At 36.9% G+C, this 13,617-nt stretch overlaps 1 protein-coding gene across 2 annotated transcripts in view; it reads right to left on the bottom strand.

Moving 5' to 3' along the window:
• The window catches only part of TBC1D5 (TBC1 domain family member 5), a 421,860-nt gene that overhangs the window by 221,203 nt on the left and 187,040 nt on the right, over positions 1–13,617 (bottom strand). For both annotated transcript variants that reach the window (XM_027872233.1, XM_027872232.1), the window contains one exon: positions 8,961–9,063. In XM_027872233.1, coding sequence (XP_027728034.1) covers positions 8,961–9,063 — 103 coding nt within the window. The remainder of the gene's footprint in view (positions 1–8,960; positions 9,064–13,617) is intronic.

Consider the following 13,617-nt stretch of genomic DNA (forward strand, 5'->3'; position numbering starts at 1 on the left):
AAGCAAAACTAATAGAGCACTAAGATTAGGGTCCATTGCTTTCCACTTTTCAAGTATACTGAACGATAACAGGAAAAGAGGATGCTACCGTCGTAGTATAAACAGTTCTTCTGGTTCAACACGCTTCTCTATGTATCAGTTCATACAAGTCTTCCTAGGTTTCTCTAGGCTTAAGAATTCGGAGCAATGCAATTTCCAGTAACTATTTCAGAGGATCAATGATGAAGAATGGTACCCAACACCTAACGGAAAAGTGATGAACTAAATATGCAGAAAGAGACATGTTTTTGGACAAGGACAAAGTGGGGATTCATTTTGCTTGATTACGTATACATTACAAAAGTTTTCTTTTCTCTTTTTTGGAGGGGGGAGGTGCAGAGGAAGTGGAAGGAAAGGAAAAAAAAGTCTTGTTAATTTTAAAAATTAATAAAAAGAAAAGAGGAAAAGACACGCTTTCATTCTAATAGCTTGTTATCAATCATGTTGGTTGAATTTGCCTCGATTTTGGTTTTATCTTTTCAGGGTTGTCTTTATTTCAATTTTTCTAGTCCTTGTGTATACTGTTCTTTGGACACTGCTTTCTTCACTCTGCGTTACTTCATGTAAGTCTTTCTATGTCTCTGAATTTTTGAGATTTGTTATTCTTTAGAACATAACCACACTCTATTACATTTATATATCAGAGTTTGTTCAGCCATTTCCAAATGGTTAGGGATATACTTCGATTCCCTCTCAATTGTCATTACAAATAATTCTTTAAAATTTCTGTACTTGTGGGGCTTTTTTTGTGATTATTTTCAAAGCCTCGATGAAGAGCCAGCTCCTAATCAAAGCTTTTTCTTACTACTGAGGCCCCTCCTGGCAGGTCTTTTCCCTACCTGTCTTACTTTGTATAGGCAGTTTGTACTTATAAACTATTTGTATATACCTAGATTGTTTATGAGGTCATGGAAGCTCCTTGAGAACAAGAACTGTTTTGTTTTGGTACCCATAGGGTCTAAGCATACAATGTTTATCATATGGCAAGCACTTAACTGATTAATTGAATCTTTGATTATAATCAGCACTACAGCAAACAGGATGAATGTCTCAGTAATTTTTCCTGCAAAATTCCAGGTTGTTCTTTCTAACCAGTTGTACAACACAATTCCACAAGTAAGGAATTAATATACTTATCTTCTTATAGCATATATAATGTTGACTTTTTGCATCTTTAATGCTCTTTTTCAATTTGATGGCTGAAATTTTTTGTTAGTTATTTTACTTTGCATTAAATTATTGGTGATTATTAATGATTCTGAAATTTTTCATAAATGGCTGTGGATAGTTTATGTTTCATTCTGGGAAAATTGTACATATCTTTTGAGAACCTATCTAATGGAGAATGCTACTAATTTTCCTAATACTGAACCATCCTTGCAACCTTGGTATAAACACAACTTGATCATAATGATTATTCTTGTATACATTAATAATATTTTATTTAATATTTTGGTTTTGATGTTGACTAGTGATAATGGTTTATAATTTAAAAAAAAAAACTACTTTATCCTTCACTGCTTTGTGAACCATGAAGAAGTTGGGTAGATTGTCCTCTTTCTCTATTTTAAAGGGGAGTACGTCTTATTTATAATAGCTATGTGCCAATTTCCTACAGATTTTAGATATAAGATTTTCATAGCAAATATTCAATGCAAGCACATTTTATACCAAATTCTTATCTTTTCTTCTAATTCTAGTTGCATGAATTTTGTTCGTAAAAAATCTTTATAATTTTATATAATCAAGATGGTCCAATTCAACTTTTATAATTTCCTCCATTTTTAAAATGTTATGGGGGCAACTAAGTGGCTCAGTGGATAGAGCACCAGCCCCGGAGTCAGGAGGACCTGAGTTCAAATCCAGACACTTGACACTTACTAGCTGTGTGACCCTGGGCAAGTCACTTAACCCCAATTGCCTTGCAAAAAAACAAAACAAAACAAAACAAATAAAATGTTAAGAATTTCCCCCTGTCCACAGTTGTAAAGATTGTCTTTTATCCTTAATTTTTTAAATGGCATAGCTGCTTATTTTCAGATTTTATATCCGTTAGGAATTTACTATAGTATGTACTGTAAAATGCTGGCCCCCAGTATTTTCTGCCAACAGCGTTCTAACTTTCTCATCAGTTTTTAATAAAAGGCACTTTTTCTGTTCAAAGTATCATAAATTTATAGGTAGAAGGAACCTTAGATACCCCAAGGCCTCAGGTTATAGGTGAGAAAACTTAGGCTAAGAAAGGTGACTTGCATAGGGTGCCCACAGCTAGTATTCGAGTCAAGATGTCCATGGTCAGGTTTTCCTGCCTCTAAGAATAGCACCCTATTAACTGCACCACCTTGTTCATATTGTTTGCTTTATCAAATACCAGATGACCTTTTTTATTTGCTTTTCTGTACTGACAATATTTTCTTCTGACCTATTTTTCATTTTTTTATTTAGTGAAAGATAGTTCTGTAATGACTGCTTCGTAATATAATTTGAGATCTGGTAACACCAAGCCCCCTTCACTCCCCTATGTATGTTCCTTCAAAGAAGGTACTGTTTTGATTTTTGTCTTCATGACCCCAGTGTCCGGTACAGTGTCTTTAATACAGAAGGTACTTAATAAATGTTTGTTAAAATGAAATGATTTGTTGCTATAGTTAGCACTGTTAGTAGTGTATTGAATAACAGTTAAGAGAGTGGTCATTTTTGTTTACCTATGATTTTCCAGGATTTCTCTTCTGCTTACAATGTTGGCTCTTGATTTTTAGATAAACGCTTTGGATTATATAAATGGCTTGCAAACTTGCACATGACCACACAGTTTGTGTTCACGATCACCCCAATGCTTTCTAGTTTCTTTTTTTAAAAAACATAAGTACTATATTATCAAAGGTCTTTTTTGAATCTATGGATGTAATCATGTGACTTTATTATGCTGTCATTATATGCTTAATTATGCTAATTTTCCTAATGTTGAATAATTTTTGCAACTTTGATATAAATACAACTTGGTCATAACGTGGGCACAATGTGGCTGTTACTGTGTACAATGTTCTCCTGGTTCTGCTCACTTCAGTCAGCATCAGTTCATACGAGTCTTTCCAGGTTTTTCTGCAGTCCACCTGCTCATCATTTCTTATAGCATAATAGTATTCCATTACATTCACATACCACAAATGGTTCAGCCATTCCCCAATTGACGGGTATCCCCTCACTTTCCAATTCTTTGCCATCACACAAAGAGCTGCTATAAATATTTTTATACATATGGGTCTTGTTCCCATTTGTATGATCTTTTTGGCATACAGACCTAGAAGTGGTATTACTGGGTCAAAGGTATGTACAGTTTTAGAGTCCTTTGTGCACAGTTCCAAATTGCTCTCCAGAATGGTTGGATCAGTTCACAACTCCACCAATAATGCATTAGTGTTCCAATTTTCCCACATCTTCTCCAGCATTTATCATTTTCTTGTTTTGTCACGTTAGTCAATCTGATAGGTGTGAAGTGCTACCTCAGAGTTGTTTTGATTTGCATTTCTCTAATCAATAGTGATTTAGGGCATTTTTTCATATGGCTATAGATGGCTTTAATTTCTTTATCTGAAAACCGCCTGTTCACATCCTTTGACCATTCATCAACCGGGGAAAGTTAGGTAGATTGTTAATGACAATCTGTGCAGCCCTGGACTTACTTCTTCCTTAAATATGGAACAAAATCACCACGTAAAACCACCCAGATTTTTCTTTTTTAAACGGCCAATCCAGTTCTTCAGTCTTTCTCTACTTCATTCCCCGGCCATCTCAAAGGCCTCTCAGACACAAAACAAAGTCCTAGAGGACTTAACTCTTTCATGATAGCAGCTTCAGCCTCGGGCCTCCCCTTGGATGCTGATTAGAGGCCACTTCAGTTGCCCACATCATCTAGGACTAGGCCCTGGTCATGTTTCACAAGTGCTTCACTAGGTGCATCACCACCAGCTGAATACTTTCCTCTTCTTTCTTTCTCCCCTGCCCCTCTTTTCATTCTAAAACTGTAATCAAAACAACTCTGTCACTGCTTCTAGGTAGGATTATTATCATCATTTTACAGATGAGGAAACTGAGGTTAGTAGAGGTTATGTAACCTGGCCAGGCTCACATAGCTAGCAAGTATCTGAGGCTGGATTTGAACTCAAGTCTTCCTGACTCCAGACCCAGCACTCTATCCACTGTACAACTTTTCATAAAATAGAAGGCTTCCTACATATTCTTTAGCCCAGACCTTCTACACAGTTGGTTGTTTGTCAAGTGGCCCCAAATGAAGGTTTTGCACATTGTCATTTCTACGGCAGGCTGGCAAAGCACAAGATTCCCCTTCCGGCACTTTGTGGGCCAGCACCTGATGGGTAAAGCACAGGTAACAACACTGACCCAAACTTTACAGACATATCCTTGTTGAACAGTATTGCAAGGGACACAAGTGAGACCAATACTGGTGGATCTGTGCCAGGGGGCTCATTCCCCATCAACGAATGTGCTTAGCTTGCTGGAATGGGAAAGTATGGTACATGTCTGAGAACAGCTCTTGACCCCAACGCTGTCTATGCTCGCTCATCTCCAGGCTGGGCACCCTCCACAACTTCGGCTGCTTCTCTCCTGAGCTCTGGAACGGTACTTAAGAAAGGACACAATCACTGGGAAATGAAGGAAGTGCTGGAGAACAGTAAGGCATCCCCCTGCAGGTCTTGTTTAAATTAATATAATTAGTAAGCATTTTGGTCTCCCTCCCCTCACTCTGGCCCCTCAGGGACAATGCAAAGGAAAACTTTAGCACAACACACATCCACGTGATCATCAATTCTGCGTTAGTGGACTCTGATATGACTGAGTTTAACTGAGCAAGTTTTAATCTGGGCTATAATGAGTACAATACCACTTGGGACCACTTCTTTTTTCTTTCATTACACACCTGTCACTGTTGGTCCCTTTATCCAAAATTCCATTCAGGGCATGGAAGGGGATGTCACTTGGAAGAACTTGGGAAATGAACTTGCAAATGAACTTGCACTGTAGATCCCTAGGTTTACAGAGCAGGAAGGACTGAAGAGGTACCAGTCATAGGCAACCTAGTCAAAAGTCCTAAACCAAGGACAAACTCTCATAGATCAAGTAATCCACCAATAGCAAATGAAGTCATATTTTAAACTAAGAAATCCAAGTCCATCTCCACCAGAATACACACCATGACAGTATGTCGCCTGGGCAGATGCTGGATATACAACCTGGGCCCGTGACCACCCACAGACACGCGCATGGACTTTGTATGCTTCCTATGGGCTAGGTTCAAATCTCCCAGTTCTAGGATCCTATGATGACTGCTCTTCTCACTCTCTCATGACACTCCTTTAAAAGCAGAGTCCAGGGGCAGCTAGGTGGCGCAGTGGATAGAACACCGGCCCTGAAGTCAGGAGGACCTGAGTTTAAATCCGGTCTCAGACCAAACACTTGACACTTACTAGCTGTGTGACCCTGGGCAAGTCACTTAACCCCGATTGCCTTTAAAAAAAAAAAAAAAAAAAAAGCAGAGTCTATTTCTGCTCACGTACAATTACTATTGCTTTAGAACTGGCTGTTGTGTGTGCCTGGCAGGCAAGCTTGGCACTTAGGAAGATAGCGAGATTTTAAAACCCGAGGGAGGGTACCACCTCACAATCACTAAATCCATGACTCCAGTTCCCAACAAAACACTCCTCCCTCTGAAGCCTCCCCGTCACAGGAAGGAGTCTCTTTCTCACTCCTTTTTATAGATTAGCCTCACTCTTCCTAAGATACCATTTCTAGGCACTATTTGCAGGCCTTGTCCAATGCTTTAACCTTTACTGAAGTTGTAATAAATTTTACATGGAAAAATTTTAATTGCTTTACAACTAACACCGATGTTTCTATAACACCTTTCAAAGAATATTTGTAAAATATTAAAGTATGAGCGTATCTCAGCTAAAATTCATAATAGGATCTTTTTCATTTGGATTTTTCAGCCCTCTTTTCATAGCAATCTTAAAAGTAATGTATTCAGCATAAAGTATATAAAATATATGGCCATTTTAGTAGTTTGAAATTTTTCCACATTTTTCAAACAAAGGATTGGTAAATTTTAGTTAGATCAATATGCTGATTATTATTTTATAATCAAAGAAATATACCCACTTCACAAGGTTGTTATGAAGCAAATGGTTAATGTATGTAAAATCAATGTGCACACCTTAAATTGCTATATTAAAGTCAGTTAATATAGTAGAGAAAGTCTATTATTATAATTGTTATAGATTAATATGGTGAATGGGATGATGGCAAGCTCAGCAGTTTAATCAACTCAACAGAGCAGGGGAAAGAGTTCTAGATTGGGGTAATTGGATACTGGTTCACTTAATAGCCAAGTGACTTTGGGCAAGTCACTCGACCCCTGTGGGTCTGTTTCCTCATTTGTAAAATTAGGGATTTAGAAAAGCTGATCTCTAAGGTATCTCAGGGATCAAAATCAATGATTTCTTTGGTCACTTAATCTAATACATCAATCAAAAGCCAAACACTGATTAAGTGCATACTGTGCTAGCCCTGTAACTTAGGGTAGATAGGCTAAAGTTCCTGCCCAGATAGTAATTTAAAACTCACAAAATAGCCACAATTTTTGCTTATGTTCAGAAAATTAGGAGGCAACAACATAGAAAAAGCCTTAATATTAAATAGGTTTATAATGACTAAATCCCAAAGCAATACATGGTGAGTGGATAAGAGAGGTGTTAAGATCTAGGATGGGCCTTTGGGGAAAGGTGATCAAGAATGAAGGGAGATCTGCATCATGGAGTTAGCCTTTGAGTTGGGTTTTAAAGGTCTGGGAGGAATTCCACTGAAAAATCCAGCTGCAGTGACACTAACTCAAACTCTAAAGGAACATAGATGGTTCCTTGATGATGGAAGGCAAGAATCCTTTTTACCTGTCCATCAGAAGCATCCCTAGCCAGAACTCAGCCCAAGTTTTGCCTCTCATCTAAGCTCTCAAGGTTTCTTTCAGAGTGGCCCCATACTATAGAAAACTTGAGTGTCTAAGAAGTGGACAGGGTAAAAGCTGGCAAGACGTGGTGAGGAGTTACAAATGGAAATTCCAGTAGAATCCCCTGAAGGGTATGGTAGAAGAGATGCTCAAAGTGACTAGGTTTGTTATTTTGTAAAAGTGACAAAGCACACTTAATGGTGTATTGCTTTACTCCTTGGCCCTAAAATATGTATTTTGTGCTCCTCTAAACTGTCAGCATTTCTGCAGTCTCATTGCTTTATCTCAGCTGAACTACTCCTCAGTAAGCACCGCAGAGCCAAATTTGTACCAGTGGAAAATAAAGGTAAGGAAGTTTCCATCGTCAACAGCCTGTAGGCTCACAAGATTGAACCTGCTCTTTCATCTGCCTATGTTCATTTAGCCCACCACGCCGTCTTTATTAAAGCCGAGGCATCAGGCAGTCAAAGTTCATTAATACCATTTATATAATCTCTGCAGTTTCAATTAACTCAGCAAGACATTCTACTACATGATAACAGTCTCATTAATTCAATAAAATCCCATAACTATTAACAATATGGTCTATGTTAAACGGGGTGTCACCTAGTACAAAATAATAGCTTTAACAGCTTGTGATGAAACTCAAGGTCTTTTCTTAAATTTGATCTGGCTAAATATTCAGTCCTTCTGCAGCAAGGTATTATTTCTCAGTAAAGAATCTACAGGATTTTAAACATGTGCAGGGGGTAATTAAGCCTTTTAAGTCATACCCAGGAGTCAGATAATATTACTTTCTTGTTCAATAAATGATAGACTTTGTCTAAATTATCTAGAATGGGATCCTCCATTTCCCTATCTACTCTTCAACACAAGTGCTCTGGGTCATATTTATTGAAAATGGCGGGGCAGGGCAACATTACGTTTCTGGTTCTCTGACAGCACAACAATATTCCATTGGTACAGAATTGCCTCAGCACAATTTTTGCTCTTCTCCACAAACATAAAAAAGGAGAAAAAAGTATGTTGAATAATTATTCTCTGGTTTGATTATATGCAACCTTTTCAAATTAATTCCATTCCTATTTAGCTCTTTTCTTTCTATAATAGATTTTTTTTATGTTTAGTCAAAATTTGATTTAAAAAATGTTTTTTCTGATATTTGACTCAGGATATAGAATTTATCTTTTACGCTGTAAACTCTGATTGCTAAAAAAAAAAAAAATGGACAAACTCATGCTTATGACTTTCCAGGCAATGTTTTCAGAATATAATCAACCTAGCCAATTATGCTATCTGTACTTAAAAATAAAGTCATGATAAACTTACATATTTCTTAAAACACTGTGAGCAAATAATGGAAATTTCCTCTTTGGAAGAGGTAATGCATTAATTTTCTGAGTGTTAATGACTGTGTGTTGGGTCAGATAGCAGAATCATGATGAAACTATACATTTTCAATTGCTATAAACAACTTTTTGAAACTCTGATTTTTGCTAAGTTTTAGAGACTGATGGGGTACTTCATAACTTTTTACATTATTTCACATATTTATAAATGCTGTACTTGGATACAATATTTATACATACAACCATGGAAAGTTTTATTACTAGATTGGCTTCAAAAAGGCTGTTTATAAACAAACTCCCAAAAGTTGAAAGAAAAGCTTGAGCAGCCTTATAGAAGACAATTTGGTGAAATGTCTTATAATGAGGAGGAAGCATATGTGTGTCAATGAGCTTACTTTTCTTCACATGCAGCTGACAAGCATCTCTCTGATTGCCTGAGCATTATGATACAACTCTGGATACAATAAAGCCTACATTATTGCGCTATCATTTGTCAAGCTGTATAGAAAATTTTGAGTCAATGGATGCCACCTGTACGATATTTTCATTACCTGTTTATAAAGCAACTGCTCGTTTTCTCTCGCATAACAGAAAAGAACATCTGTAAGAATTTTTCTCACATTTTCTTGTTGGAAATACTGCATTTCAGGAAACCTGAAAAAAGAAAACAGAGTCCTGAGGCAGGCAGCCCAGCTTAAAGAGACTTGCAAACTCTCACTTCTGAGAGGCACTAGGGCTTTTTGAGCTTTCTATTCAAGGCATTATCTGCATCCCAATTTTTCCCTCTGGCAAGATTAATGTTTTAATGAAACAGGAATGAAAAAAGGGGGGAAAATACTTGGACCTCACAGTTAACATCCTTTAATCTAAAAAAAAAATCAAGTTATTTTGTACACATAAAAGTAGAAACACATATTCCTCCCAACAATAATGGCAGGCCGTATGTACTTCACCCGTATGATCTGATTTGATGTGTACAACATCTCCAACTAAGGTTGAGCAGATGGGAACCCTATACATGTCTAAATGAACAATTCTCACAGACAACTTATCCAACCTGACACAAATCTTAAAGAACTTTAATGATTATCTATGGTGATGGCTTCAGCTCTCTTAATAAAATGCAGTACTCTTCGTTAACTGAGAGTGCACTGGGGGCTCTCGGTGGAGTAAAAACAAAGGAAAAGACAAAGTGCCCCTGCTCTTTGAGACTGTAAACTCTACTGAGAAAGATAAATCACACATACATATAAATATGTATATGAAACAACTAAAGATAATTTCAAACCAATATAACCATATATATAAATTACTATACTACCAATTAGGTATAAAGAAATTGAGGCTGGGTATAGCAATGCTGTGAGAAAAGTCAGATGGAGAGTTACTGGAAGATTTCCTACAGGTAAGTTTTAAACTAGGATGTTAAGGCTGTATGGGAACGCAGGGAAAGGACATTCCAATAAACGGGAATGTCACATTAGAAAGCATAGACACTAATAAATAACTCATGTATTTAGAGATTATTATTCTTTATCAGAGGGTCCATGTAGAAATGAAATTGGTAACATGATTGTGTTGCCTAACAGGGGGAGAGAAAGAATAAAAGGCAGGGAAAACTGGTAAAGAGTTCCAAATCCTAAGAAGAGAAATTTATCTGTGATATGGGTAACAGAATCACCTTAGACTCCTGAGTGAAAAATAAAGAAAACATGATTGAAGAAGATAATTCAGGTAACTGTGTATTAAATGAATTAGGGCAGAATCACAGGAGAGAAGGGGATGTGTGATGTTGCTGCTTAGTTGCTTCAGTCGTGTCTGACTCTTCGTGGCCCCCTTTGGGGTTTTCTTGGCAAAGATACTGGAGTGGTTTGTCATTTCCTTCTCCAGATCATTTTACACATGCGGAAACTGAGGTAAGGTCACATAACTAGTACATGTATGAGGCCAGATTTGAACTGAGGAAGAAGAGTCTTGCTGATGTCGGGCCTGGCCCTCTACGCATGATGGCGTCTCACTGCCTGCAAAGGGCGTTTTTACAGAGCCAGAACTGATAGGAGCGGGCAAACAAATTAGATATGGGAGGAAAAGAAGATCGAGGATAACACCAAAGGGATATGACCAACCTATCATAAGAAGTTGGTAAAATAGCTACAAACTCTCAGATCAAGCTTGCAATAAGAACTCTTACCACTTCATGTATTATTAACCTATCAGGGTAAAGCATCTAATTTGGTCCCACTTCATAGAAAGAACTTATTGTAGTTTCTTCTGCCTAAATGCTTCCTGGCCCCACATCTGTCTTATTTGGAAACAGATATTCTCTTTACAACTGTAATTCATTACTGCTTCCAGTTTTGGTGGAACTGCCATTCTACGTGAGACACAAATCTTGTTAAAACCCCAACTTCTACATCAGCTAACACCAATTTCCTTTTATTCTCTACTGTGTCTCTCCACTGGATGCCTTGCTTCCATTTTCATCAGTTGTTCTCTATGCACCAAACACATCTGGTCTCTCTTTGAAGACTATGAGAAATATATCCTGTTTATCCAATAAAATGCAGCTGTAATTGCTCCACATATATACACTGGAAGTGTTCAAGTAGTGTTTTGCTGACCACTTGCCCAAGATGCTGCTTTGAGTAAAGGATGCATTAGGTGACTTTTGGGGTTCCTTTCAACTATGATTTTTATCCAAATATCGAGATGACTGATTATCTAATAGATATCTCCTATTCAGGCACAAGTACCAGAGTCCATCAACTCCTGAAGACTGGCAATATAGATGCAGAATGTGGAAAAATCTCAAATTAAATACTGGTTTAACTGGCACTAAGGAAGAGAAAATGTGAAGGAAATTGGCAAAGGCAAAACTAAATGGCACTCCAAAGGATACAGGAAAAGGATCACAAAAACTAAGGTTATTTTATGGCACACCAGTCAATCATGTCACATGCATCAAGAAGGGAAACAATGATGGTAACTGAGACTAACTTGGCTCAGAGAAAAGTCACAGACCTTAGAGAGAACAATTTAATGGAGTGCTGAGAATGGCATCTGAGTAGAAAATGTTAGAAGACAGTGTGTGACAAAGAGATGGCAACGGTGGCAGAATACCTAAGAAAGTTTAGCAATAATGGCAGAAGTGAGATAGTAATTAAGGGATAGATGAGTCAAGAGAATGTGGCACCTCTAATGCGTCTTGGTCTAATGGAGACACGAACATATTTAAAGAAGAAGGAGATATTGTTAACTAACATCATGTTAGTGTCAGTTCTGACCAATGGAGGGAAAAACAGGACCATCAAGCTCCTGAGGTCCTTCTGCAGTTATTCTTTGGAAATCTCCCATGCAAATAATGGCCTAACAAAATTCTATGTAGTATTCAAGATCAGAATCAAAAGTTGGAGAAAGTCCTAAAAAGTACCTTACTTACTTCTGCCAACAAATATCTATGAACTATATAGTAAAAGTTTAATATCTATCCACTAAAAATGTAAATTATATTACATATCAATTCATGGTTTCATTTAAATGCATACTAACCACTTCCAAGATTAAAAACTAGAGATCTACCAGAATTAAATTGCAGGTAGATAATTTAAATTACCCACTTTTAGCAAATACCCAATCAACTGAAAATGTGTATTAGGCAGACATAGCGTACCTCATCTAAATGCAATAGCACACCATCCACAATTCTACTCTACAGGGTTGAAGTGCCAATTTGTAAAATCTCACAGTCTTCCCTTTTTAGAAGAAAAAAACCCCTTTAATCTTTAAAGAGGAATATTTGTCTATAAATTCTAATGGGGAATCCACAGAATCATACAAGGTAGACATATATGCTAAACTACTAAAAAGAAGTCTGGCCTACTTCAGAAGATGGAAAAGCAATCACTGAATCCTAAAATTTTGAGCACCTTAGAGATTATAGTCCCACATTTTATACATGAGGAAACTGAAGGACAGAAAGTTTAGGTGACTTGCCAATTTGCAAGGGCGCTTAGACAGTGCCTGGCATGTAGTAAGGACTATATAAATGCTTATTCCATTTCTTTCCCTTCCCACTTGTCCAACTTATAGAATATCCAAAACAGAAACCTAATTCCCACTTCAGTGTACTTCCAACTATATCAGAAAGCTCTTCTAATCATATAATATTCTAAATAATGCAAAGAGATGTATTTAAGTAAAAGTTAGTGAGTGTAGGGTTATATTAAAAAACATGGGTAATGAATCTGGAAAAATATAGGTCGATTAGATACATAGACATCCCACTGTGTTAAAAAAAAAAAAACCCTCAACATTTTATAGTCATGGTATCTATCTTCAAACGTACAGAAGAAGGTTAAACTGTTATCAAGGAGATGAGGTGGTAATTCTAAATACAGTAATACTCAATTTCTCATGGTACCTATTTTATTTCTTCTTCCATCTACATGTTTTAAGGCTCTTCCTTTTATAGGATACGTATATGTGTATGAATACACACTGTGTGTGTATATATGTGTATGTGTGTATTCCACACATGCACACACACACACACACACACACACACACACACACACACACACACTTACATACAGGAAAAGCAAATTAGATTGTTATCCTACCCTTCCCGAAATTGGAACAATAAACCTTCCTTAAAAAAAAAAAAATCACACAATGGCTTTCCCAAGTAGGATAAATCAATAACATGTTATGCTGCTATGGAGTCAATGTTGAGACCATAATTTCACATTTAAACAACAGCAAATGACAGTTTGTTTTTGGATTGCATTTTTGTTTTTTAAAAAAGAATATGTAGATAGAGAAATACTTAAAGAATGAATTAAGAGCTATGCCTTAATTACAATTTATTCATTCAACAGGATATGACAGAAACTGTGTGCTGTAAAATAGAGGGAGGCAAAAATCACACACACACAGACACACACACACACGCACACACAAAGAAAACAAAACTATTTAAGACAAAACTGAAGAAAGTAAGCTCCATCTTGAAATGTTTATGAGAAGTTCTGCATCTGATCAGAGGTTATAATCAGAAAGTTGATATGAGAGAGGAAAACTACAGATGGAAAGCTGAATGGCATGAGAAACTAATATTGGTGACTCCACTTAAAACATGCTTCCAAAGACAGTGAAGAAGAGTCCGGGTTTTTTTAGTTGATTGAAGAAAGTGGATTTTCTGCTGCAACT

Source organism: Vombatus ursinus, unplaced genomic scaffold (assembly GCF_900497805.2).
Source record: "Vombatus ursinus unplaced genomic scaffold, bare-nosed wombat genome assembly UNPS02014799.1, whole genome shotgun sequence".
NCBI lineage: Eukaryota > Metazoa > Chordata > Mammalia > Diprotodontia > Vombatidae > Vombatus > Vombatus ursinus.